General features: G+C 36.2%; 4 protein-coding genes and 1 pseudogene across 6 annotated transcripts; 3 read left to right on the top strand and 2 right to left on the bottom strand.

Annotated features, from left to right (window-relative positions):
- The first annotated feature begins 5,929 nt into the window (after positions 1 to 5,929).
- LOC125214433 (aquaporin PIP2-7-like) lies at positions 5,930 to 7,190 on the top strand (annotated as a pseudogene). The gene is made up of 3 exons (XR_016136963.1): positions 5,930 to 6,304; positions 6,401 to 6,686; positions 6,749 to 7,190. The product of XR_016136963.1 is annotated as an aquaporin PIP2-7-like (transcript).
- Positions 7,191 to 10,056: 2,866 nt separating this feature from the next.
- On the top strand, positions 10,057 to 10,731 carry LOC125216214 (uncharacterized). Its single transcript, XM_048117872.2, has one exon. It carries the CDS (start codon positions 10,210 to 10,212, stop codon positions 10,558 to 10,560), a length of 351 nt encoding a protein of 116 aa, XP_047973829.1. The 5' UTR covers positions 10,057 to 10,209; the 3' UTR covers positions 10,561 to 10,731.
- A 737-nt stretch (positions 10,732 to 11,468) lies between these two features.
- Positions 11,469 to 17,702, bottom strand: UBC23 (ubiquitin-conjugating enzyme 23). Of its 2 annotated transcripts, XM_089068367.1 has the most exons (9): positions 17,557 to 17,702; positions 14,545 to 16,590; positions 14,287 to 14,415; positions 13,187 to 13,657; positions 12,981 to 13,050; positions 12,760 to 12,899; positions 12,335 to 12,646; positions 11,855 to 12,116; positions 11,469 to 11,643 (listed from the first exon to the last, which is right to left on the bottom strand). In XM_089068367.1, the coding sequence occupies exons 2-8, from the start codon at positions 16,588 to 16,590 to the stop codon at positions 11,868 to 11,870; spliced, it is 3,417 nt and encodes a 1,138-aa protein (XP_088924493.1). In that variant the 5' UTR covers positions 17,557 to 17,702; the 3' UTR covers positions 11,469 to 11,643; positions 11,855 to 11,867. The 2 variants fall into 2 exon arrangements, with proteins under 2 accessions (XP_088924493.1, XP_088924492.1); XM_089068366.1 differs by having other exon boundaries at positions 11,469 to 12,116.
- Positions 17,703 to 19,024: 1,322 nt separating this feature from the next.
- LOC125213098 (uncharacterized) lies at positions 19,025 to 21,472 on the top strand. Its single transcript, XM_048113458.2, has 5 exons — positions 19,025 to 19,182; positions 19,320 to 19,416; positions 20,541 to 20,619; positions 20,711 to 20,792; positions 21,097 to 21,472. Exons 1-5 carry the CDS (start codon positions 19,150 to 19,152, stop codon positions 21,235 to 21,237), a joined length of 432 nt encoding a protein of 143 aa, XP_047969415.1. The 5' UTR covers positions 19,025 to 19,149; the 3' UTR covers positions 21,238 to 21,472.
- A 117-nt stretch (positions 21,473 to 21,589) lies between these two features.
- On the bottom strand, positions 21,590 to 25,956 carry LOC125213097 (putative 26S proteasome non-ATPase regulatory subunit 3). Its single transcript, XM_048113457.2, has 10 exons — positions 25,837 to 25,956; positions 25,658 to 25,735; positions 25,443 to 25,542; positions 25,010 to 25,200; positions 24,270 to 24,404; positions 24,043 to 24,179; positions 23,789 to 23,843; positions 23,592 to 23,702; positions 22,438 to 22,677; positions 21,590 to 22,326 (listed from the first exon to the last, which is right to left on the bottom strand). The coding sequence occupies exons 3-10, from the start codon at positions 25,528 to 25,530 to the stop codon at positions 21,814 to 21,816; spliced, it is 1,470 nt and encodes a 489-aa protein (XP_047969414.1). The 5' UTR covers positions 25,531 to 25,542; positions 25,658 to 25,735; positions 25,837 to 25,956; the 3' UTR covers positions 21,590 to 21,813.
- Between the last annotated feature and the right edge of the window lie 312 nt (positions 25,957 to 26,268).

The following is a 26,268-nucleotide window of genomic DNA, read 5'->3' as shown; positions in this document are numbered from 1 at the left end:
GGCCGTAAATTGTGTTTCCAGATTAGGGAATGTGTCGGAGTCGAACCAATCGTGGTTCCAACCGCGATTGCCGGAGGGGTGATCGCTGGAGCCGGGCATTGTGTAGTGTGGTGGGAATTTAGATGAGAGAATATGAGAAAAAAGATGAGAGATGTAGATGATAGAATAGATGAGAATGTGATTTTTTTTTGTGTTGAAGTGGGGGTATTTATAGATGAAAATGTGAATATTGGGGGAAAAAAATTGAAAATAAATTAATAGTGGGTAGAAAACGGATATAATTTTTTGGAAAGTGGGAAAATATTTTTTTTTTTATTTAAAAACATTTTTTTAAATAAATTTCAAATTTTTAAAAAAAATAAAAATAAAAATTCGAAATTTCCAACGGCATAGCCGTTGGCCAATCAGACTCTGCCACGTAAGGGTGCTCAGCGGCATGGACGTGCTCTTAGCTAAAAGCAGCGTCGTGCCGCTGGCACGGACGGACGACGCCTGCTTAGCGGCACGGATGGACGGACGAAATTTTTTTCACCGCCGTGGATGCTCTAATTTCTTATATTCATTTACAGGTTTTAAATAGTAGTGGCTTTGGGTATACTATTTGATTTTGTTTACACGTTAATTTCGTTATTTTTGTCATTGTTTCTATTCTGATATAGTTTCTTTATTTTATTATGTAATTTTGTTTCTCGAACTAATTAATCTAATTAATGTGGTAGGTAACACATCCACATTCATCTAAATTCCTCTTGCGTAATAATGATAAACATTCCTATATGTTTTCCAACAACACATTCATTAGTCTAATTTGACATCATTACATATGCTTAAGCAAATAACAAAGGCCTTCAGAATAAATACATCAACTAATTTTGGGTATATTTGCAGTGAGACCATGAGATGGAAAGACCAAAAAGTTATATATATAAACATAAATAATTAAATAATACTACTAGTAATAATTTTATACAATGATTACCTTTTTTGTATCTCTTTTCCCTACTAAAAAGTAGTACGAGACCATTATTTGAATTTGTCCCACAATTTTGGCTTTTAAATAATCAATCACAAGTTTAACCACATCATGATCAATTATTACTATAGGCAATAATACACAAGTTCTTAAAATTAGCAATGTTTATATTAATGCTACCATTAATTACGTGATAGTTGAGCACTTGTGTGGCTTGTAATACTATTCAGTTTTTCCAAAAACATTAAGATTTTAATATGAATAGCATAAACATAATTACATAAAGTAAGCATTTACGTAAAATAAATAAAGAAGTAATTGTAAATTGAATTTGAGTGAAAAGGATGATTGGCGAAAAGAAGGAAAGATGAGGGACTGAAATGCAAAGGGATATGTAACCATTGGTTTGGGTGCGATGTATGGACCCGCCCACAGCGAAGTACTACCTCACATGGTCTGCTTGTCCATATCACACGGGTGGCGCCCCCGCTAGGGTATTTCAACGGGGAAGATCTTCGTTGTTTTCGAACAAATTTAGTGTTGCCGATGAACTTTGCCGTGATCTTTGACAATGTACCACGCCTTTTTGTACTTAGACAATTTTTTTCCAAATTATGAAAGGCTCTAAGAGCATCCTTAACCCTGTCCCGGATCTGGGCCACAAGTCCCCTCCACGTCATCATTCCCTCAAATTAGGGATTCGAGGCCACAACTCCATTAACACCGCAGGCCACAACTCGGGCCACAACTCAGACCACAACTATTCATTTCACAGCATATTTTAATCGTAAAATAGAATACGTTGAACAATTAAAATCGGGAAAATTCATTGTTCAGTCAGAAAATAGGAAAAGAAAATTACAAATCCTAGAAAAAAAAATTACCAATACTAGAAAAAGAAAATTACCAAACCACAGCGTCCTCGGAGACGTCGACATAGTTCTTGGCCAGCCACATTGTCTCCCGCGGACTATACTTCTTCGGCCCATCCTCATCGGCAACCTTGCCCTTGCCCTTGCCCCTCCGTTGAGCGGGCTCTATATCGCTGATATCGTACTCATCAGTGCTAACAGGCGATTCCATGTCCATATTGGTAGGCAGCCCGGGACTAGGCGTTGCATCTGGATCGGGTGTCGGCGGCACTTGCCAGTTCTGGGAGTTCACGAAATCGTCCATCTGGCGTTGGTCGCTGTTAAACCAATCCATAGAACTCAAAAAGTCTTGAAATGCTAGAGGATTGAGAGTAAGAGTTTGTGTGGAAGAGTATTAACAATGGAGCAAATATAGTGTATAAATAGAAAAACAAAAAAAACAAAAAACAAAAAAAACAAAAAACAAAAAAAAATTGAAAATGTGTGGGGACTTGCGGCCCGGCCCGAACGCAATTAACGCCGGGACGGGCCGCATGGGGTGCGGCACGGGCACGCATAACGCCGGCCGGGACGGGACTCGGGAGCGGCCCCGGGACGCAACTGTGTCCTCGGGACCATCCCGGGCCGGGACGCAAGGAGCTCCAACGGTGAATTCGGGCCGGGACTCGCGAGTTGCGGCCCGGCCCGGCGGCGTTATTGATGCTCTAAGAGCTTATTTTCGAAGACAATCAATGCTCAGCCATATCGCAAGAAAATTATTGTCGCGAGCAGCGAATTTGGTGATACGTTTTGTATCCAGGACCGATGATTCGGAGATGTTCGTAATCCCAATCGAGTATCATGGTTGGTTTTTTTTATTGTCGCATGTATATGTTGTTGGCAATTGAAACTAAAAAAATACTTCCTCCGTCCCACTTTAGGAGTCCCGGTTTATCATTTTTTGGTGTTCCACTTTAGGAGTCCCGGTTGGAATATTTCATAAATGGTATTAAGTCTCACATTCCACTAACCTTTTTCCAGTCATATTTTATTATAAAACTAATATAAAAAAGTAGGACCCACATTCCACTATCTTTTTTCACCAACTTTTCTTTACATTTCTTAAAACCCGTGTCAAACTCAACCGGGACTCCTAAAATGGGACAGAGGGAGTATATTGCAACAATTCCACATCGGTGTATGAAGAGAACTGAAATCACTATATAAGTTTTATGCGCCCCTCCTTCTATTACCAATTGGTTTTAGGATGGAACTCATGGATTTCTATCTGATATTGTCAAGAGGAGCGCCAGTGCCTTCCTTTCTTTCATTGTTGTTGTTATAGAACATATGTAACAGTGATGATTATGTAACAGTGATGAGATATCATGTCTCTTATAATTCTTTATGTATTTTCAAGACAAATTTTTAATTAAATTTAATTACTATTCTAATGTAGAATTCAAATTATTGAAAATATTGCAAAAGAGAAGCATAATTTAAGTTTGAAAGGATAACAGAGTGTCGTAAAATGGCAGAGAATATTTCTGAAATAAATTATCCCAAACTCAGAGAACTTTAATGAAACTTTCATAAGAGCACTCCCAATGCTCTCCCTAAAAACTCCCTTATTTCTCCCTAACTCCTGCCACATCAGCGTCACATCAGCACCAAAATTTATCCCCAGTTTTTAGCCAACTGCTCCAATGGTTTCTCCCTTATTTCTCCCTAACTCAACATTTCATTTTTACATCATTACTAATTTAATTGTTTTATTTTTATATATAATAAAGCTAGCTAATTTATAAGACAAGACAAATAATAGTAATAAAGTTCGTTGTATTAAACACGAGTAAAAAATTACAACGACGAAAATTAAAAAAAAAATAGGGGGGAAATTATTTTAAATTAATTATTAAATTTTAAATTTATAGGGGGGGAAATTAAAAAAAAAAAAACTATTTTTATCGCCGGATTATCGCCCACAGTGGTCGGCGATAATCCGGCGAATTTTCGGGATTCGAGAATTAACGCCGGATTATCGCCGATTCCTCCCCATTGCCGGCGATAATTGGCGATAAAACGCCGGATTTAACGCCGAGTGCATTGGGAGTGCTCTAACATTATATGAGGTTGCCAAATTAATATAAATTGCAATAATTAAACGACGCAAATAGTTCTTTTCTTTAAAAAAAAGAATGAATATTTCCTTTTGAGCTAATAAGATAGGATATACTTGATCTTGGACAAGCTAAGTAGGCTCCCTTTATGTTTGTATAATCAATTATTACCCCCACAAAATTCTCGTACATAGCTATTGGTCCCAATAATTATATCCCAAAATAGGCTATGCTTATCCAATCTGGTCACTATTACTAACCATAAATATTTGGAAAATATTTTCATCTTCTTCCTAATAATCAAAATAACGAATTATTGAATCTACATTTTAGTGGTACTATAAAAATTTGTCTCAACTTTGAAAATATTTATTTTTCTAATATTTTATAATTGAATTATTTCTAACAGTAGTATTTCTTAAGTCCATAATCAATAATCTTGATTTTCTCCTTGGATATCTACAAAATTGCACTCCCTCTATCTGCGAATAGGAGTCCCGCTTTTCCATTTTAGTCTGTTTCGTGAATATGAGTTCCGATTTACTTTTGTCATAAATGGTAATAAGGTCTCACTTTTCATTAAACTACGTTTATCGGTCAAATAAGATTAACCGGCATGTCATTAGCATATTAAAAAAAATTAAAAATTCTTCCATGCGGTCTCTCTCTCTCTCTATCTTTGACATGAGGTTGGGTGGTGGGGGTGGTGGGCAAACACAGACCGAATGGTCTCTCCATTCATTTCACCATTCAGCCAATGAGATTAATCGGTTGATATATATATATATTTTTAAAATTTATATATTTTTAATATATTATGTTAAAAAATTATACCAAAATTTATAATTTTTTATCTTCTATAAATAGAGACCACATTTGTTATAGTTTTGCAAAAAGAAAATATCATCTTTTCTCCTCCTATAATCCTTATTTGATACTACGGTTTCATAAAGTATTTTTTAGTTTCCTTTGTTGCTAACTACTAAGGATGATGAGATTAATATATTCTCCGATTCCCCAAATTTCAATCCTTCTCAAAACTTCAATCCTTTCCAAAATTTCAATCCTTTCCAAGATTATTTTCCTAGCTTTTGACGATGGGATTATTATTTTTAGTTTGTCATTTATTGTGTCTTTTTTTAAATTTTACTGCACAATAATAAATATTTTGTGTATTAATATTATTATTAAAAATAATATAAAATAAATATATAATGGAGTGGTTGGATGGTCACTGATGAACCATAAAAAATAGTGTGGTTGGGTTGAATGAATATTGATGATGTGTAAGATGATGTGGAGAAGATAAAAATTAATTAAATATTGAAAAAGTGGATGATTGGGTTGGATTGGATGATTGTTGATAAACTAGATGTTACTCATTTCACTCACATTTCATTTAAACTAATATATACAATTAAGACGCATATTCCACTAATATTTTTTCACGCACTTTCTTTTAACATTTCTATATCTATATAATGAAGTGAGTTCTTATCACTTCCACTCACAAAACTTTAGCTACTTTTTTCTCCATCTCACTCATATTTCATCAAATTTACATTAAAATTTATGCTTGTTATTATACAGAGAGAGTATTATTTTTACAACTTACCAATTTGATCTCAATCGTTTCTATTTATATAAAATTTTATTTCTTCCATTCCAAATCATGAAATGATGTTGTATAAAGATGACTTATGTAAAAAGAGATTTTATATGTGAATATTATTGATTTTTATTTTACGTAAGAATAAATATTTGAAAATAATTGATTAAACTAGTACAAGTTTTAAAAAACAGTAATAGGTTGGAAAAACTGAAAATTGATAAATTTTACTACTACTGTTATTTAATAGAGAATTAATAAAATCACTAAAAATCAAAATAAGTTTGATCTTTATCCCTAAAACTAATAATGGTACTCAAAAAAGTGAAATATAATTAGTGCATGGTTGCCTATAGACATTGAGAAATAAGCAAAATAATTGTAGCAAAATAATTGTAGCACACTCTTTCTCCACTCTTTTTATAAACTCCTCTTCAGCTGAAAACCAGACTTCACCAACTGAAGAAGAGAGAGAGAAAGAGATGGCGAAGGAACTGAGCGAAGAGGCGGCGGCGCACCACCACCACGGCAAGGACTACGAGGACCCTCCCCCCGCGCCTCTCCTCGACTTGGGCGACCTCAAGCTCTGGTCCTTCTACCGCGCCTTAATCGCCGAGTTCATCGCCACCCTCCTCTTCCGTCATCGGCCACAAGAAGCTCTCCGCCGCCGACCACTGCGACGGCGTCGGCATCGCCTGGGCCTTCGGCGGCATGATCTTCATCCTCGTCTACTGCACCGCCGGCATCTCAGGTCATGTCTCATCAATTAAATTCCATTCCCCCCCAAAACCCTAAAAAAATCCCCAAATTTTACAAACCCTAAAACATAACTGATAACCAAATTCAGGTGGCCACATCAACCCTGCGGTGACGTTCGGGCTTTTCCTGGCCCGGAAGGTGTCGCTTATTCGGGCCGTGGGCTACATTGTGGCTCAGAGCTTGGGCGCCATCTGCGGCGTGGGTTTGGTGAAGGCTTTCATGAGAAGCTTCTACAACAGGCTCGGCGGCGGAGCTAACTCCCTTAACACAGGGTACAATAACGGAACGGCGCTCGGAGCTGAGATCATCGGCACTTTCGTGCTCGTCTACACCGTCTTCTCCGCCACAGGAGCGCGCGTGACTCTCACGTGCCGGTAACCTCTTCAATTCAATTGTAAAAATTCAAAATTGGAAGTTGATTTTGTTTCAATTTTAGGTTTTGGCGCCGCTGCCGATCGGATTTGCAGTTTTCATGGTGCATTTGGCGACGATTCCGATCACCGGGACCGGGATTAATCCGGCGAGGAGCTTTGGGGCGGCGGTGATCTACAACAACGGGAAAGTGGATATTGGGTGTTGATTAATAAAGTTTTGATCTTGATTTTGATTTTTGATTGATTGTGGATTGCAGTGGATATTCTTGGTGGGGCCGATGGTGGGAGCGGCGGCGTATCACCAGTATATATTGAGGGCCGCGGCGATCAAGGCGTTGGGATCGTTCAGGAGCAATGCGAGCCACTGATCAGGAGAATAATTGGATTAAATGATTATTGTGTGTTTAATTTATTTGTTTATCTATTTGTTTGGATTTCTGTGTGTATTTCACTCTGAATTCTCAACCTGTGTATTAATAATTGATCTAAGTATTTTGTAAATTATGTAATGCTTCGTTCTCTCTTTCTTCGTTAATTTAAATTTCAAGTACAAGCATAAAATATGAAAATGTCAGTAGTTGAATATTAAGCGAAATATAATTGTTTTTAAAATTAATTTAATAATAAAATATGGGTAAAATATGTTAATGTATTGTGGTGCTTATTTTTCATTTATTGTAAATTGAAATGAGAGTTTTAATAATCGGCAAATCGAAACAGCAAAAAGTACTACTCTTATTGGTGTGACACGACCTCCAAATCTCTATCATTTCCCATTAAAAAAATAGGTCATTAACTAAATGAATGAGGATTGGAGGTCACTCTCACTACGAATAATTTCTATTAACAATTATTTATATAAAAATTATGAGGAACTTAGGTAGGGTTTGGGATGGACCAATCTCATCATCGATCATGAGTGCATGAAAATTGTATATTAAGTTTGACTTTTGAAGTTGTCGTCAATCCTATGATGTGGCAACTCATCTAAGTTCTCTAGAGTTGAGATTCACTTTCTCATGTTAATTGGCAACCATGTCTGCTGCACTATCTAAATATTCAGATGACGACAACCTTATTTATTATCGTATGCAATTACACACGTTCTATTTTCTGAATCTATACCTTAGAAAAGATGGTATTGCATGCTTTTGTGTCTAAATTTGCAAATTTAATAGGATGAATAAGAAAAGATGATATTGCATGCTTTTGTAGCTAACACTTGCATACACCTTAGCAATAATTTAATGACATAAATTGAGTACAATGAAGGAATGAGGTGGAAAGCCTATCTAATCCTAACTTTTATTGGTGATGGACCAACCAATAGAAGAATGCCACGTGTAAATTTTAACTAGGAAGAAATGAAGAATGCTTTATCCAAAGGCATCATATGGTATAGAAGTATCAACTATAATCTAGAAAGGTCTCTGCAATTATAGAGAGGAGTCACTGAATATTGACCACTTTATATGGGAGAGACAAAAAATAAAATTTCAAAATGTACAACATACTACTAAAGGAAAATGAAAATGTCTTTGCTTGTAATTTAGTTGGCATCACAATCAAATTTATACAAAACATTAATAATTTAGATAAAAAGATGGAACATTTAGGAAATTTTACCAAGTTATTAAGCCGTTTGAGAGACACTAACCTCATGTATTTGTTCTTTTGAAAGCTAATAAGAAGAGATGATTAATCAATAGGATAAACTCTACACGTATTGTGTTATTCAAAAGTATCACAAACTTTGGAATATTCGAAAAAGTTATGCCCTTTAAAAAATATGAGCATAAATACCACTTTCATAAAATAAAGTAAATTATAGGACTATATATATTATTGAGTGAGATCTTATAGACACCATCTTATCTAGTAGTACTACTACTACTATGTAGATTTTATATAAATTAAGTTACTTATATAAAGGAGTGAGATCTTATTGACACATTCTTATCTAGTAGTACAACTCACTAAATAAATAAAATTATTTGTATATGCAAGTGAGATCTTATTGACACTTTTCTTATCTAGTAATAGTACTATGTAAATGATCACACATTATATTATATTCATGTGACTAACATGATATACTTAAATATTTATATTTTTATTAAGCAATTTAAAAGGACGACATGTTAGTATTTTGAAAATAATAGTAAAGCAACTTAAACATTTTTATATTTCTTTATTTATTACTTTGTATTATTTTCTTTATTCATTTAATACAATCAATCAGTAGTTCTTTGTCTTTAAACACATTAACCAATAATAACCAATAATTTCTATAATTGTATGCCAAAAATGTGTTAAGTACTATTTTACATAAGATGTATTTATATTTTATAGTATGGCTATAGAACTCCAAGACCACCATGGCTCAACAATGCGAACTAATAATGATCATCTACCTCACAGAGTTCAACAAGTGAGCGTGAGACATAGTTAATCACGCTCGGGTCAAATAACTAGGTTTAGAGCATCTCCAATGGTACTTCGGCCAGAAATCGGCCAGCAGTTTCTCCCCCTGCCACGTCAGCAGCACTAAAAATCCACCTGCCACATCAGATTTAGGCCAGCCGCAATAAAAATAATTCAAAAAATACTACATTTATGGAATTAAAATCACAATACGGAATTAAATTTACGACATATATACGGGAAAAGTTCGTTAATTTTATTTAAATTAAAAAAAGTACATTAACTAAAAATCAAAAAAATTACATAATAAAAAAAATCTGGGCTTCCACACACGAGCCACCGCCCCACTCTACTCCTCACTAATTTATTAAAAAAATACATTAAAAAATATTAGTATGCCTTAAATCTGTTATAGTTTGCCGCTAGCCGAACGGGGGTCGGTATGACATATTTCTGTTTTAGTTCTTAATTTTGTATTGGGCCTAGTTATTGTTGTCCATCGTTAGATGTTGCTCTTGTACAGAAATTTAGAGAGAGAGAAAATCGCGTTTATATAGATTTTTTTTTAAAAAAAAAAATTTGAAAATCGACGCTGGCCGATCGGCACGCCACAATGGCGGCCAGCGCATCGGCTAGCGCCGGTCGATCGGCCAGCGGACGCCGATATTTTGGCCGATTTAGCGCTGGCCGACTCCAATGGTTCGGCTAGCCGATCGGCCAGCGTGACGAATCGACTAGCCGGTCGCTAGCCGACCATTGGAGATGCTCTTATCCACTTGTTTTCTATTTTATAGAAAATCTATCGTACAAAAATATAAACTTTTAGAACACGCCAGTTTAAGTGAGGTCGTATGTCCGTGAGAAGTAGTGAGGGGAGTGCTTTATTTAGGTAGTCTATAGGAGAAAAATCTTGTTTTCTTTTATTATTTTTTAGAAATTTCCAGTATATTCATTAAAAATTACTACTCCATGAAGCCCAACGGAAATTACACCTATATTTGATAGCTCGTTTTTACAATTACTCTCATTTCCCAAAATTAAACCCTTTCTAAAACCCTAATTCCCTTCCCTCACACTCAGACTCAATTTCACTGCAAAAATGGCTGCGAGATTCAAAGAGCTGATCAAAAAGTACGGCAAGGTAGGAATCGTGGTGCATTGCTCGGTCTCCGCCGCCTCAGTTTCCGGCCTCTACCTCGCGATTAACAACAACGTCGATGTGGAGTCCGTGCTCGAGAGGATCGGATTGCCTAATCTAGCCAAGGATAGATCCGATCATGATTTCGGAAGCAGCTCCGTTCAGCTCCCGGAAACTGCGGCGAGAGAGAAGAATCGGACGGCGGCGTCGAGCGGCGGCGCTCTGGCTATGGCGATCCTGCTCAATAAGGCGCTCTTTCCGGTCAGGGTGCCGATCACGTTGGCCGTCACGCCGGCGGTGGCGCGGTTTTAGGCGAGGCGGAATCTGATCGGTAAAAGCCGATGAATGAATCGTTTTGCGTAAAAATAGCGATGAATGGATAAATGAATCGATATTTGATTTGTTGAATCTGAGAGGAATGGTTTTTTGTTGATGTGATTCTGAAGATTTGGATGGTTTTGATGATTAATTTCATGTTTCTTAGCTTCTGCTTGTTGCTGGATTTGGATTACAAGCTCCGATTCAAATGAAGAATTTTATTTTGGCACAGAAGAATAAAAAATTAATGTTTAAATTGTTTTGGCACAAAGAAATTAAGAAAGTGATATAAATTAAAATTAAAAAATTAAAAGACTTGATCGAGTTTACCTTGATATAGAAAACAGAATTAGAATTTACCTTGATATAGAAAAAAGAATTTTAGAACAGATTATTAGCTAGCTTGCTTAAATATCTAAATTGTACTCCCTCTTTCCGTCATTAAGAGTCTCATTTATGAGCGGCATCTCACTTGTATATATTAATTTTAAATGAAACGTGAATGGAATGAGTTAGTAGAATGCAAGACTCTATTACTATTTATGGTAAAAGTGAACCGAGACTCCTATTTGCGGACGGACTAAAATGAAAAAACGGGACTAGTATTGCGGACAGAGGAAGTGGAAACGTTATGATTGAACTTGAATAATGGAACGTTAGAGATGAGAGCGTCATCTTCAACGACTTCAAATGCTGAATATAATGGAGTTTTCCGTGTGGGTTAGTCGACTTTCCGACCTCACTTGAATCCGCTATTGATGACAGTAACAATAATAATGATACATTTTGTAGGTCAAAAGAATTGAATTTCTGTAAAATTGAAACTTCTCTTTCTCCAGCTACCATCCTATCCATGCGATGCATATATCATAATCAATTTCAACACAAAACAAAAGTAGAAATAAAAGAATGTCTAAATTTCATTACTGTTCCAATAGTATTTTGTTTCATAGTATAATGAGTTGAGCAAGTAGAAGCAGAAGCAGAAACAAACAATCTGAATTTTACAACAAAAAACCTCATGTTCTTGTAAAAAAATTTGACTGCCCTCACCCTTTTCCACCTCCTGCAGCTTACCTAACAACAGAAACAAAATACAGTCGACGAAGACGAAGAAATCGCAAAGAGCAATGAAATTAAATCCTCAAAACTATGGCAATTCACAATTTTTTGCAACTGGATGAGTGAATCCTTGCGGATTTCTCAAACCATGGAACATGGTACCAATGTCTCGAGTTAAGGCGTGCTATGCTGAGACGCAGCACTTAAATAGTTTCGCACAGAATACCTGAAGACTACTGCTATGACTGTGCCAGATGCTCGAATTCTTGACACTCAGCTCCAACATCATTCAGAGCAGATACAAGTTTCGGTAACACTTTAGCAAGCATTAGCTTGAAACCAACTGAATTCGAGTTGGTTATACTATCACTGGCAGAGGCATCTTTTGCAAGCGAGCCAATGAGGTTCCCTTTCATGTAAGCATCACATGCCTTGAGAATGTAAGAGCCACGCTTCCTGAAATGCTCCACAACAAGCTCTTCGAAATCCTGCAAACAATTGGTGTCATTACATTGCAATAAAATTCCCAGCATTCTAATGAAAACACCTACAAGCATTGTAAAACGAAGAAAAAAGGAAGGCAATAATGCATTGTAATTGGAAGTACGGATGGGGGGTGATAAGGACTATGTACACTATATCGACAAAGATCTCCAAACAAGCAATAAAAAGTGGGAAGACTACGAGGAAGTGTTGAATTAATCACCTTTGGGGGCCTCCGCATCAGATACATCATCATCTTACAATTCAATAAAAATGTATTCTCATTGTAGGACAGAGAATTTTTCTCCCCTTCGGCTGTCCCAACTTGTTTGTCATATCCAGCTTCATTGAAATATGGCTTTGCATTTAATACTAGGCCTTGGAGTGAAACCAGTACTTGAAGAATGCTCGATGTTGAAGGATCCCAGACCTCATTTCCTCTACCTGTCCACGTATTCAAAAGACTGAGGCAAACCTTTCCTTCCTCATACAAATTTGGATTTATTCTCCATCCTCCAGAGTGGTAGTATGCAGACTGCAGAAGAATAAAATCAGATTATCATTAGCGTGCATAAAAAATTCAAGCTTCAGGCAAGAAAATGCACCACCATAAAGAAAAAACATATATATAAGCAGAAGTTTTCGTACAGGAGGAACATCTGGATATTCTGGAGGAAGGTGAAAATCGAAGAAGAAAAGTCCGTCTTGGTAAGGAGTCCCATAAGCTCCAACTATCACAGCCCTCAATAAATCCATTCTATCTTCATAGACGCGTACATATATACCCTCTGATTACCAGTAACTTAGGTTATAAAGACAGCTTCCAATATGATCACAAAGATTAACATCTTAGAGAATCAGGAGCATACCCGGCAGATTATTTTGAAGAATGTCCCAATCTTGTTGAACTTTCTTGAGCCACTTCCTGGCGGAATTGTTCTGCAAGATGTTATAAAAGGATTTATCACTCAAATTTCAGAGAAATAACCGACAAGATGTTTAAAGGTTGTCCTGGGTAACCTCAAAACTAATACACAAATCATTTGCATGATCAGCATGACTAGGAAGTACGAACCTGATTCTGTGAACCAAGAAAGTTATGGTCTAAAGGATCTCTAACTATATCGAAACCTTTGAATGTTGAAATAAACTCTTCACGTGCAGAAGCATTCGATTCTGGAGGTTTTAAGTTACATAACGTCTCAGCGATTTCTAACAGATCAGAGGCCTCTGCAGCCTCATGATCCTCCTCCTCGCCTTTAGTTAGCTTAGCAAGGCATTCATCAATATCATGCTGTTTATGAGAGCTTGATCCACCGTCATGATCTTTAGCTTCAGGTTGAAGAACATCTTCATTTTGTATATCTATCTCTGACGGGTCAGAATTTTTCTGTCCCCTGGAAAATATTCCAGACGCTAGTCTAGTCATAAAACCAATTGCAGCTAGGGGAAGTGAAAGAGCTCCATTCTTTCCAGAATTTTCTGCATTCATGGTTTCATCTTCAATTTCAAGCCTGCTGTCTACTGCATTTTCCATCCCATGGTCCTAAAAAATTCAAACATACATATTAAATAAATAGAGAAAATCTACCATAGGAACAACATTGATGATAATAACTTGTAGTAATAGATTGCATATTGAAGCCAAACACTGTGTTTGCTATGCAGAGATTTTGATATTATAAAGCAGCAAAAGAAACAGTTACATAGGTCATCAAATCAAATATCCATTAATTTTCAGAGTTTCAGGCCACTGAAATCATATTTAATGTTTGCTCTGGGGCTATTCTGAAACACTCACTTCACCATATTGCATTTTCCTATACCCCAGTTACATAGGAGAAAGACTCAAAGACTCCATTTGTTAGCACTGAGGTACCTAATACAACTCCTTTGGATCCCGTAGAAGAGAAAAGTAGGCATTTACTAAGAATTTGTAGAAAACTCATATGCTTGAGAATTTATATTATCAAATACTCTCGAGTCATGCACTAAGTATCTACACTAAACCTCTTAAACTTTCGTAGTGCATAGTTTCACTGGCAATAGCTTTGTGCCGTACCAGGGTCCGACAGCCTTAAATTAAAGCCTCAAAGAAGGGATTGAACCACAATTTATGATGCTGACATATATAGTCAACTACTGGATGAATAAAATATAGCTAATAACCTTTACCTCGGGATTATTGACACTGTCTGTGTCATCTTCAACTGTTTCCCAGCTAGCTGCATCATCGCCATCACTTCCAGCAGCAATGGACTCATCATCATCCCGGCCAACAACATATATCGCCTGAGGACCAACCTGATATGCCAATAAAGTTTTACATTAAGGTAGAGTTCACGAAAAAGAACAAGAAAACTGTTAGCATGAAGTATTTTTTGTAAGAAAAGAAGTAGAACGAAGATATTCATGTATCTGGAAAAGAATTACCGTTGATATCATACCATCAGCCCATGTGACTTCTATATCGCCATCTCTCAAACCTGTGATGTTCCCGACCCAAGAGAGGTCAGAAAATTCAGTAGATTCATCATGATTAAGTGTGGTTTCAGTACTTCCACATCCATAATGCTCCCCATTTTCTTGTTTCGGCTCGTCCGGATGAGTTAGTGCCATGTTTTCAACAGAATGCACAAGAGAATCCATTTGGTCTGGCAAAGAAATAGGTGACAGCCTAACAACTACATCTCCATAACAATAATCGTAATCAGGGTGCCCCTCTAGCTCATAAACACTCACCATTTCCTCTTTATCAAATTCTCTAGGGTCCTCCGCCCTTGCAACAGGCTTCAACCACCTAACACAGGCGGTCCGGTCTTTTGCATCGACACTTTTTATAACCCCAACTCGTCTGGTTTCAACAGCATCATCACTGTCAGCAGCTTTTTCCACAACATACTGTTCTGCAACAAATTCATGATCACCAGGACTATCAATAGGAATTAAAGATGTTGAATCCAGGTCACATTTTATCTTGCCATCCTGCCAGACAACATCAACTTTTGTAATGGTGTTGCAAATTAAGAGAGCCCTTTCAAAATTTTCTAATTTCTTTCGGGATTTCTTGTCCTTTCTAACTACCACTTTACGCAACTTCTTGCGATGAAGGAGAACTTCCTTTGACGCTGGCACTGAACTATTGCTTGAATCTTCAGTGAAGGTCTTATTTTCTTTTGATGTTTCACCATTTTGGCCAGATGAAGCAACTAAATCATTTCCAATAGATTTATTATTCTCAGATGATTGCTCCGTAGTGGCCATTTCTGCATCAGAATCATCACCTGTTTCAGTAAATTCATGCTCACCCTTAGTAGAATCATGGGAATCAGCTTTGTCTGATCCCTTGTTCAAGGTTGTAACTGTTGACTCCTTGGAGAACGGGAGTAGGCACCAATCTCCCAACTGCCAATTTGTATGTGCAAAACAAGATAGTAGTTTTAAGTTCTTAGGACTCTGCTCTTCAGCGGGAGTAGTAGCCGAATCAGGCCCATAACCAGCAGATGCAATCCAGTAAATGAACACTGATCCTACAGTAACATTGATTACTGTACCTTGTACTTTGTTAGCTTTCCATGACCCAGATAACCACCGAGAATTCTTGAAAACTGATGAAGAGCTTGACTGCACACGTTGACCTGGATAATACGGGAAATGTCCATCTTCCAGTATATTCTTTCCAACTGGTTTAAGATGGAGTGGGTCAGCTTTCATCACTTTGCAGACAGAACCATCATCAAACTGAACAGTAACATTGTCAAAAACATCTTCAATTCTACCTAGCCAAGGCCCAAGAACCACATGATCCCCAATAGTGAAATCTCTTATGCGCATCAGATCTCTGGATGCTTTATCCTTTATAACAGATCCATCATGTGTTAATAAATCGACATTGATATTCACATCCACCACTATGCCTATTTGGCCAGTTGGATCAGAAGCAGCAGCCACATAGTCTCCATGTAAAAATCCTCTATCAATAACTTCCACGTCGGTAGTAGTTTCTGTTGTTTCAGCCCCATCCATCCAAAGCACCCTAACTTGGTCTGCGGTGAGTGGGTTGTTCTTAGAGTCATTACTTTCATTACTATCAACAGCATTCTCTCCGGAATTTTCATCATTTTCTAAATCACCTTCCTCATTAGAACCTGCCCCATCATCCTTTTCATTATCAACTCCTCCCTCATCTTCATCTTCATCTTCATCTTCATCATCAGTTATGCTGCTATCTGAATCTGAATCTGAATCCCCAGCAACTTCAGTCACTATCCCAATTTGAGTTTTTGTTTTGCATCTGACAACATCTTGTCTGTAGATGTATGAGACATTCTGCAAGTTCTTGAGGATCTCACCAGGTTTATTATCATAGCTCATGTTTTGGTCACCACTATGTCCACAAGATGAAGAATTACTTTCTTCTGAGGTTGCTTTATGGTCAGTATTTGCATCCAGAATGCCAGATTTCTGCTCAGATTCCATCTAGCAAATACAAGACATGGAGAAAGTCAAAAGATGTTTTTTTGTCGATAGGACATTTAAAAGCTTTTGCTTCTCATAATCTGTGATTTTCTCTAAATCCATTCATATATTACGAGATCTTCATCAAGCTCAACCAACCAAATTATGATGTCTAAATGAATCCACTACGAAATGTTATAGTCCTAACCATGTAATTTGAAATAATTCTTCTTATAACTCCAAGTATCATCATCCCAAATGTTTAAAAAATGACATGTGTTATCATTTGGTTGAGTTGGATTAGGGTAAATATAAACCAGTTCAATACATTTCCCCCAAAACTAGAGGGTTGAAAACGCCTCTCCCTATCTGAACTGTGATAAAGGTACCTAATGCCATGGCAACCTTATTGAAGAAAAACGCATATCACTCAACAAGAAAGGTAATCATAAGCCTAGCAGAATCAACTTCATCTGAAAGACATTGAAAGAACACAGCCACAATACACTGTATACAAAAAATCATTTAGTTATGAATCTATTAAGCTCAAATCATCTTTTTTTTCTTTTCTTTAACTTCAAACCAACTCCACCCCATGAATTTAGTAATGAATCAATTAAACAGTCATTAACTGGATGTGACTCTAATCACCACTACAAAGAAAAAATACAAAAATCATCAGCTGTTTACAATGAAATACATACAACATAAATCCCTAGACCAGCTCCAAATTCATATACCAAAATACTCTTTCTTTGCAGCTGAAGCTGAAACAGAAGAAACAAATACTCTTTCTTTTCCGAAAACAAGATCAGCCGACTCTATTCCGCACCAAAATACATTCACCAAAAATAAAACTATAAAAATCCAGGAAAAAAAATAGAAATTCAGAAATGAATTATACAATTCTGAGAAGCGTCGATAGAAATGGTCGTCAATCGATTGCACATCAAATTGAGGAATAGAGACAATAATGCTATCGATTACCTTCAAAATCGAGCTTACGCAAAATTTTAATCGATTGAAAAAAGGAAGAAGAAAATCGAGCAGCTCTGTGCGTCGATCTTATTAATTTAGAAGAAGAAATGTGTGTATATATATATACATCACGCGCCGCTTATATATATGTATACGATAATATATCGGTGAAGTCAAGGGCATTATTGGTAATACGTGCCTTAGAAGCATATTTGGAGTTTTGATCACGAAGTTTCGATTTTTCTGATTTTTAGTACGACAAACAATTCTAGTGAAATCAAAGTTGAGTCGCGGGCCTTAAATGCTAGTAGTGTAGACAAAATGTTCGGTGAATTAAAGCTCAATATCTGGTGCACATATTTGGCGCTTTCAGGCGAAGTATCTAAATTTACGTATCTGATTTTAACATGCCAATAAGTTATTCTCATTCGTCTAACAGAACCTCGATTTTGTGGTGATTATTTGTCGTAACTCGTAAGAAAAATCTGAAAAATCTAAATTTTGTTAGTTGTTCTTAAAGTTTTGATCGACGTACTACAATCAAATTTTGTTAGTGATAATTATCTCAATTAAAATTTACATTATGATTATCATATGTGCAAGTGGACTAGGATTTGGTCTAATTATAGTGTTTGGAAGTTATTGGTATTAGGTAAAGGTTGATTTTATTAACCATTTAAGACATCTATTCAAAAAATGTCCAAATGTTTAGATAATGAGTACTACTTATTTAGTACACATAATTTTATTTTTTTAGAATAAAAAGGTCTTGCAAAAAAGTTTTTAGTGATTGATATATCAACGTAATATTTGAAATTGCACGTCGAATGAGTAATATAAGGTAATTAATTTGGGTGATTGATGTATAATTTCAGTTGTTACATTGATATTCTGATCACCAAAAACTTTTTATATGATATTTTATTCTAAAAATTAAATAGTATGTATTTATTAAATGATAATCACCTAGATGGTGACATATTTTCGGGTACACGTCCCAACACTAGGACAAAATCGCAATTATATTGTTTGCAACAATAAAATATACGTGAATAAAAAATAAATTATTAAAGAGAGTAAAGATATTCTCTTTATATGGCTATCATATGTTATTCAATGATAACGTGATCATGTCATTGAAGTAAGTAATATTCCATGTACTTATTAAATTATATTTCTAATTAATTTATTTAGATTTAGCTTGTTCAAACTTTAGCAGCTCATCACGTATTATATCTGTTAGAATAATCATGAGTTTTATAATCTTTTTTAACATAATATTAGCTGTTGTATGATTAAAGTATTATTTTCCTAGAAAAACATCGATAAACTATCATTTTAATCGTTTTTTATTTCTTTACTTCTTGTATCTTGATATTTTGGACAAACGAATATGTAAAATTTATTTCTTAAATCAATAATTATTTAAATTTCATTTACATGTAAAAACTAGAATAGTACCGAATGCGACAACTTCATAAAATCGAGGGATCATTCTGTAAATAATCACAGATATGGGGTCAAATATGTAAACCCTTCCAAATCTTGCGATTTCATCTAAACAGCGAAGAATCTGAGCTGATTCAGCGCAGAATCAAAGCTATGATTGTCTGCCTCGCCGTCGTCGGCCACGAGGTGCGCCGCCGTCACCCTATAACTGTGTTTCTCTCTGTGATCGGGTCTTTTTTTTGTAGCTGTTTTAATTTATAAATGTGATGTGATCACTCGAAATTTTGTGATAATACTTGGTTTGCGTTTGTTGCGATTGGCAGAATAATCCGTTATACATACAAAGTTTTACTGAATCAGATGATTCACTCAAGCTTCATCATATAGTCCATTGTTCTCTCGACGTCATCGATGAAAGAGGTAATTGTTTGTGTGTGTGGGGGGGGGGGGGGGGGATCTTCTTAATTTTGCTGAATTGGTTGTTGGTTCGTGGATAAATTTACGCCAGTGTTTGGATCAAAACTGCTGAAATGCAGCAATTCCTGAATTTCGCATTTCAGTTGTGAATTTCTGTAATTTTTTTGGGTGAGGGGCTGGATCTTCTTAATTTTGTATCATTGATTGTTGGTTTGAGATAAACATCAGTGATTGGATAAAAACTGCTGAATGTAGCAATTCCTGAATTTCGCATTTCAGCTGTGAATTTCCTGATAATTTAGTGATAACTATATGATATAGAAGCATAGATTTCTCGACGTAATCGGTGAAAGAGGCAATTTTTTGGGTGGTGGGAGGTTGGATCTTCTTAATTTCTCTTCATCGGTTGTTGGTTCGTAGATAAACACCTGTGATTGGAGTAAATTGGATCAAAACTTGTGAAATGTAGCAATTCCTGAATTTTGCATTTCAGTTGTGAATTACCGATAATTTAGTTATACTATGATCTAGAAGCATAGCTCTCTCGACGTCATCGATGAAAGGGATAATTTTTTTGGGGGTGGGGTTGGATCTCCTTAACGTTGCTTCATTAGTCATTGGTTCGTATATAAACACCAGAGACTGGATCAAAACTAGCAATTCCTGAATTTTGCATTCCAGTTGTGAATTACTGATAATTTAGTTATACTGTGATTGAGAAGCATAAGCGTTGGATCTGTCAAGTCAATAATGTTGCTGTTCTGGAGAATTTAGCTGTCTAGTTATGTTTAGTATCTTCCAAATCAACTGAAGTCCGAAGCCTTTTGTCCATCTTGAAATTTATAGTAATAGTCATATTTTGATATTATGATTTAGGCACATTTGATTGAGGAGAATAGTGGATGGATTTGTTATAGAAACTTTGATTTCAGAATTAGCAGCTAAGTAAAAGGGAAGATCAGTTTGGAAAATATCACAATCAGCGTGTATTGTCTTCAATGCTCTCTGTTTACTAGTTTAAGCTCAATAGATATTATTGCTGTAAAGATCGTTGCCATCGTGTTTTACTGTTTTACCTTCAATATTATGGATTCATGGTTGAACTTCTTTTTGCTGTTTTTGACCAGTGAACAACCCCAAAAAGTCAAGCCCCACAATAAATGAGGCATTCCTCGGTTTGTTATATCCAACTGAAAACTTCAAAGTGTAAGTATATAAAACCTTGTTGAAAGGGAACAATACACTGTTCTACATCCTCCTGTTCTGCTCAACTGAGTTCATCTTGCAATGTCTGCAGATATGGTTACTTGACCAATACTAAGGTGAAGTTCATATTGGTGACGACAGATCTTGATGTACGAGATGCAGATGTGAGAAATGTAAGTCTTCTGGTAAACTTGCTCTCATGTGATAACAACTCAGAATAATTTTGATGGCTAACTAATCTGCTTCGGACTGCATTTAGCTTCTTAACTGTTAATGCTCGAGGGTTATCAACTTCCAAATATTTTAGTCTTTGGACTGTTTACTAGTAAAATTTGATGTTTTCTAACTAACTCAGAATTTATAATGTATGGGAGTACTTGATTGTTCCGTCGTCCCTTGTGCTTTGTCAAAAGTTTTATCGAAGTTCTTGATTCTATGGCACATAACTTGAATTTTTTTACTTGGAAACTGCCACAGTTTTTCAGGAAGTTCCATGCTGCCTACGTTGATGCGGTCTCAAACCCGTTTCACATTCCTGGTAAAAAGATCACATCCAAAACCTTCAGGGAGCGAGTTAGCTCAATTGTCAAGTCCTTCGGATTGAGTTCAGCTAGCTGAATATTGATGAGCAGTGATGCACGTCCTCGTCCCAAAACTACAATGCTACTCCATATTCATGTGTTCAATTATGTTTCTCTGCCAGAACTTTTATCACCCATTTTTGTGGATAGAACACTTCAGTTGTGGATGTAATGTTTAGACAGTGATTGATCCACTTTCCTGAATAGCAATGTTGTAATTTGTAAACGCATTATGCCCGATATTCGCTGCTGTATTCGATCTTTTGCTCGTATTGAGGCTGTTTCTAATGTTACTGAAAATCGTAATTCAGTTTCAAGTATATAAGAAAGTTATAGGCATACAGAATGTATAGTATCACTTAGAAAAATCAAGGTGTGCAACTATTCGATTGAACGAAACACAATGTATTTTGATAAAATTTAATGTTAATAAACTTGCAATTTCAACTATGTTCAACATTAAAAACGGTTCTTCGCTGTTTAATGAATCAAAGTGCAACCAACATATACTTGTCCAAGACATAGCTCACACCTATTCCAAAGCTAGTAGCCTCCATCGGTTTGAGGAACATCATTGTACGAAAAACTGACAACCATGGTGGAACATCGTTCATTAGAATTCGTCATCATCCTCCTCAGCTATATGTTTAGCAAGTTCTTGCTCTTGCTGCTGTCTCTCTCTTCTCTTCTCTGCACTCTCCTTTTCCTTATCAGAATTTGGTGGAAATCGTAGAGCACGCACAGCTTCATTGTGCATGTTAAGGCAAAAAGCAATCCTGGAGTTGAATGCGATTTGAGGCTCATTTGTTGAGTATATGTCCCCAGTTTCTTTTGATATCATCCATCCACTAGCGTGGTCAAGTGTGGCATCAATCGCACCGTCTCTAATTGCTTTGGCTACGATACTTTCAGCATCAGCAATAGGATTCGGAGAATCCAATCTCAGCTTCTTAGCAACATCAGCAAGAGATATCTTGGAGTATGAGATGCTAATGTTGCGTAAACCAGTCCTGATCACATTGTGCCGTAGCCTGACAATCAGATTGTTGGTTCCATCAGAGCTGAAGGTGCTGGCGAACTTCTCAGCCACTGTCTTGAACAGCTCCAAATCTCCTATCCGAACAGCCTGAAATAGATATTAGAATGCCAAACACAGATGAGTTAGTCAAGCTAAACTGTTTGAGAGGATATTATGGTCTCAAGTTCTTTACAGATAAGGAAACAAATTTACACTCACATTTGTGAGCTCAAAGTATGGCCTAAGAGCCTTTTCCATTCCTTTCTGCATGAAAACAGTTCTTTCCGGAATCTCTCCAAGCAGCAATCGCACAATCACAGCCCACTTGTTGCACAGGATTCGGAAACCCAGAGCAGAAACTGGTGCTTTTCTTGCAGCTTGAAGGAGAGACTCTTTGGCATCAGTATATTCTAGCTGAATTGTCCTGATTTTTCCAAGGTAGAAGAGGTATCGGCAGAACTGCACACGAAAAAAGTAAGATTGAAACAGCAGGTCACCATAGTAAAAGCTACATTATAGCATAAATTAATAGAAGAATCCCCCAGCACAAAAATAATGCTATAGCAGGAAAAAAAAAATACTCCCCCTGTCCCTTTTAAGTGATTCACATTCCTTTTTTGGATGTCCCAAGCAAAGTGAGTCATTTCCTTTTTTGGCACTCTCTCTCTTACTTTTTTCTCTCTACTTTTTCATCTATCTTACTTTATTCTCTACACTAAACACAAAACTCCACTTCTTAAAACCCGTGCCGAAAAGTAATGCCTCACTTAGTGAGGGATGGAGGGAGTACTTATTTCTATGGTTCTACCTATTCATTACTGAATCAATGATATCCAGCATTAGCATTTCTCATTTAGTATCTGATGATCAATATAGCATACATGACGATTAGGAAGACTTTAAAAGCCACTAGGTATTATCTCAAAGACTCGAAAGTAAAGAAATCTAGTAAGCTCGGCCAGAATTGTTCTAAAGTCTATTGAGATCTGCAAATCCTAGTTGCTCTGAGTTTATTAAAATTTGCAAACAAGGACTCATTCCACACAAAGACATGTAATTTGTCACTCACATATCCGTTTTGCACTATGGTTTTTTACTACATATTCCATTTGATGTTCTAGTAAAGTGTAGTAAAACAAGAACTATTTTGGATAGCAAACTGGAAGATATCAAGTCAGCAGAATAAAAACAGCAGTATAAAAAGTAAATCCCTAATCCAATTGTCTTCTTAAGGTGTAGAACACAAATATCATCTGGTGTTCTGGTAAAACGATAAATATTTTGGATGACATAGTCAAAAGGTGTAGAGCACAAATCCCTGATCCAATGTTAATAAGATATTGAATTATGCAAGGACAGGCTTAAAGAATTGCCTGCTGATTTGAGTGAGCCTCAAAACGAGGAGCCTTTGATCTTAATTTCTCCGCTTTATCATATAAGTTGTAATGGAGGTAATTCCTCAACAGCAGATTCAAAAGTGTCTCCTGCATTATATGATGTCATCAATCATGAGAACACTGATATCAAAGTATCAGAAACAAAATACTAGTTAGCCCGATTACAAACAAACCTGCCCCAGCTCATCATGGCGCAAAGTAGCAGTACGATGCAAAGCATGCAAGGAGCTGTTAATAAATGAAAGTTATTATCAGAAATGCCATGTGGATTTCATGAAAAAATAAAATATATAACTAAAAACAAAAGAACAGAAACATAACATTCACACCACTTTATTCCTTACTCATAAGTTGATTCCAAAATTTTAAGCAGCGGCTTTAAAGTTCAGCAGAAAAAAATTAAATTAGCTGAAAAAAAAAAGCATACCCTCGTATTTCAGCAAGATCACCAGTAAGTTCATAGCTCAGAGAATAGTAAAAGTAGAGCCTGGATGCCAGGACATCAATAGTCCGCCTGTTGAGATTCTTTATGCGTGCAATACTAGCTGAAGAACAAGCCTTAGCCTGATTATAACAAAAATTGAATGAGTTAACATGCATAAGTGCATCTATCATTACGCAAGCCTTTCTGGAAACATAATCATCAGGACAGACCTCATCGTATCTCTTCTGATCAATCAAAAATATTAGGACAAGCAAATAGCAATAGATCTCAATCTCCGGTAATGAGTGCTTTGATGGAAGAGTAGCAGATGTTTCTATATCCACTTCCATGTCTTGATCCTCTTCCTGAAACATCAGTAGATGAAGATGATTGAAAGTAATATACATTCCTTATCTTCCATTTCAACATCATTTTGATTAAACAGAATGCCAGTATGAAATACCAACTGCTCCATGCCATGCTTTTCTAGACAAGATAGTTACTTTTTTCACATTAGAAATCTGAAATTTACGACAATAAGATTAAGAAAGATGAAATCCAGATGTAATCATGTAATAGAATCGATGCAGGATGCAATGACACATCATCATTCTCTTGGAAATCTTACCACTTAGTAGTTGTGGAATTATAGGTTTTAATACGCCTAATATAGTAGTAATATTGTGTCAAGAGCTTAACAGGATAGACCATTAAAATATGAATGAATGAAATAGCTGCAATAAGAAATGGAAACAACACAAATACAGCTGGTTGGTATAAATTTTTTTTTCCAGCTTATTAGCAATGAACCTCTTGAATCCAGAAACTCAGGCAAACAATATATGTGTGATGCACAAAATTGTCAGAATGCATTACTGAATGAAAACTAAAACAAATCATACGTACTTCATCAATGAGAAACTGAACTTTAAAAACAAGTTGAAGAAATTAGCCAACAGGTCTGACTTACTTTAGGAATATAAGACGCCAAGCGAGAATGCACTTCAGACCCAGGGGCGAATGCAGAATTCAGAAATGCAGAAAGCACAGACACATTTAGCTTCTTCCTTATCTGAATTGTCCACCGGATAGCCCTCGTAATCCTCCTAACCTCACGTGTGTAAGCCCCCGTCTCAATCAAAGCAGCTATGTCCTTCAATTCTAATATAAACAAACCAAATGTATTAGTATTATAAAACATAAACATGTATACAACAGCAAAAACTATCCTTCATATCTTCATCCCTCCAATAACTATCAATCAGAAGCCCAAACAGTTGCAACACCCAGCTCCCTCTCTCTCTCTCTCTCGCACACAAACACGCACACACGCATCTCTACACCAAAATCAAGTATAATCCACTGAAAATTTACAGATTTATACATATAATTCAAGCACTTACGCTCAAGAACGGAGGGCGAAATCAACGAGACGGAATTGTCAGCAGCGGGGGCAGGCTGCTGCTCCTTCATCTCAACATCTTGAGTCATCTTCGCCAAAATCTGAGAAATCAACGCAAACATGATGGTCGCATAAAAAACAGAAATAAAAGCAGGAAGATCCATTTTTTATTTCTATCCAACTATCGTAGATTTACTAAAACTGACCAGATTTTACCTGAAATTGAGTGAAATAGTGATTCTTGAGATAAAGGACGGATGGGAAAAAAGCTAGGGTTCCGATTACTTTCTTTCACTGCAAGCCAGAATACAAAATTGAATATTTTCCCGAAATTCACAAAGCCAAAAGATGAAATTCGATGTGGATAGTTAAAAAGCGGGAGATTGAGCCACAACCTGAGATTCGATTCAATAGGAAAAGAAGAAACCCTTCAAACTGCAGGGATTGTTCGAATTGGGGATTCTTTTTCTCCAAGCCTTGAAGAAAGTAGAATATAGACTGATCTCTGATTTTTGAAGTATGACGAGTAGGGGTATATTTGTCATTCCAGTCTTTCAGGGTACTATTAAATTTTTTTTCAAATTTAATTCATTTACAATATAGTCATATTTGTCATTCCCTCTATTTCATGCTAGTAATTTTTTTGACATTTAAATGATTTATACGAGTTCAATTTTGAATGTATATAATTAAACAGTCCAATTTAAGACATTCTGTATCAATGTTTCATTCGATCTTACCTGTATAGATTATATATGGCTTTACCTCTGTTTATTCTCTCTTTGTCCACGACATATTGACTTATTTTGTCATTTTAGGTTGTAGTC

This window comes from Salvia hispanica, chromosome 3, assembly GCF_029641045.1.
Source record: "Salvia hispanica isolate PSC_SH4W2 chromosome 3, Shi_PSC_v1, whole genome shotgun sequence".
Lineage (NCBI taxonomy): Eukaryota > Viridiplantae > Streptophyta > Magnoliopsida > Lamiales > Lamiaceae > Salvia > Salvia hispanica.
The sequence above is the reverse complement of the archived record's forward strand: the minus strand, read 5'-3'. Positions and strand labels throughout refer to the sequence as shown.

Bases quoted from the DNA above. Each gene is read 5' to 3' on its own strand.
- LOC125216214 (XM_048117872.2), top strand. From the start codon at position 10,210: ATGGCTGCGAGATTCAAAGAGCTGATCAAAAAGTACGGCAAGGTAGGA.
- UBC23 (XM_089068366.1), bottom strand. From the start codon at position 16,590: ATGGAATCTGAGCAGAAATCTGGCATTCTGGATGCAAATACTGACCAT. The intron at 13,658-14,286 runs GTAAAGGTTATT...TGAATTTTTTAG, and splicing joins ACAGTGTCAATAATCCCGAG to GACCATGGGATGGAAAATGC. The intron at 12,900-12,980 runs GTATGCTCCTGA...ACTGGTAATCAG, and splicing joins TCTTCAAAATAATCTGCCGG to AGGGTATATATGTACGCGTC.
- LOC125213098 (XM_048113458.2), top strand. From the start codon at position 19,150: ATGATTGTCTGCCTCGCCGTCGTCGGCCACGAG. The intron at 19,417-20,540 runs GTAATTGTTTGT...GTTTTTGACCAG, and splicing joins CGACGTCATCGATGAAAGAG to TGAACAACCCCAAAAAGTCA. The intron at 20,793-21,096 runs GTAAGTCTTCTG...AAACTGCCACAG, and splicing joins GAGATGCAGATGTGAGAAAT to TTTTTCAGGAAGTTCCATGC.
- LOC125213097 (XM_048113457.2), bottom strand. From the start codon at position 25,530: ATGACTCAAGATGTTGAGATGAAGGAGCAGCAGCCTGCCCCCGCTGCT. The intron at 23,703-23,788 runs GTTTGTTTGTAA...CATATAATGCAG, and splicing joins GCCATGATGAGCTGGGGCAG to GAGACACTTTTGAATCTGCT. The intron at 22,678-23,591 runs GCAATTCTTTAA...TTTCGTGTGCAG, and splicing joins AGGCTCACTCAAATCAGCAG to TTCTGCCGATACCTCTTCTA.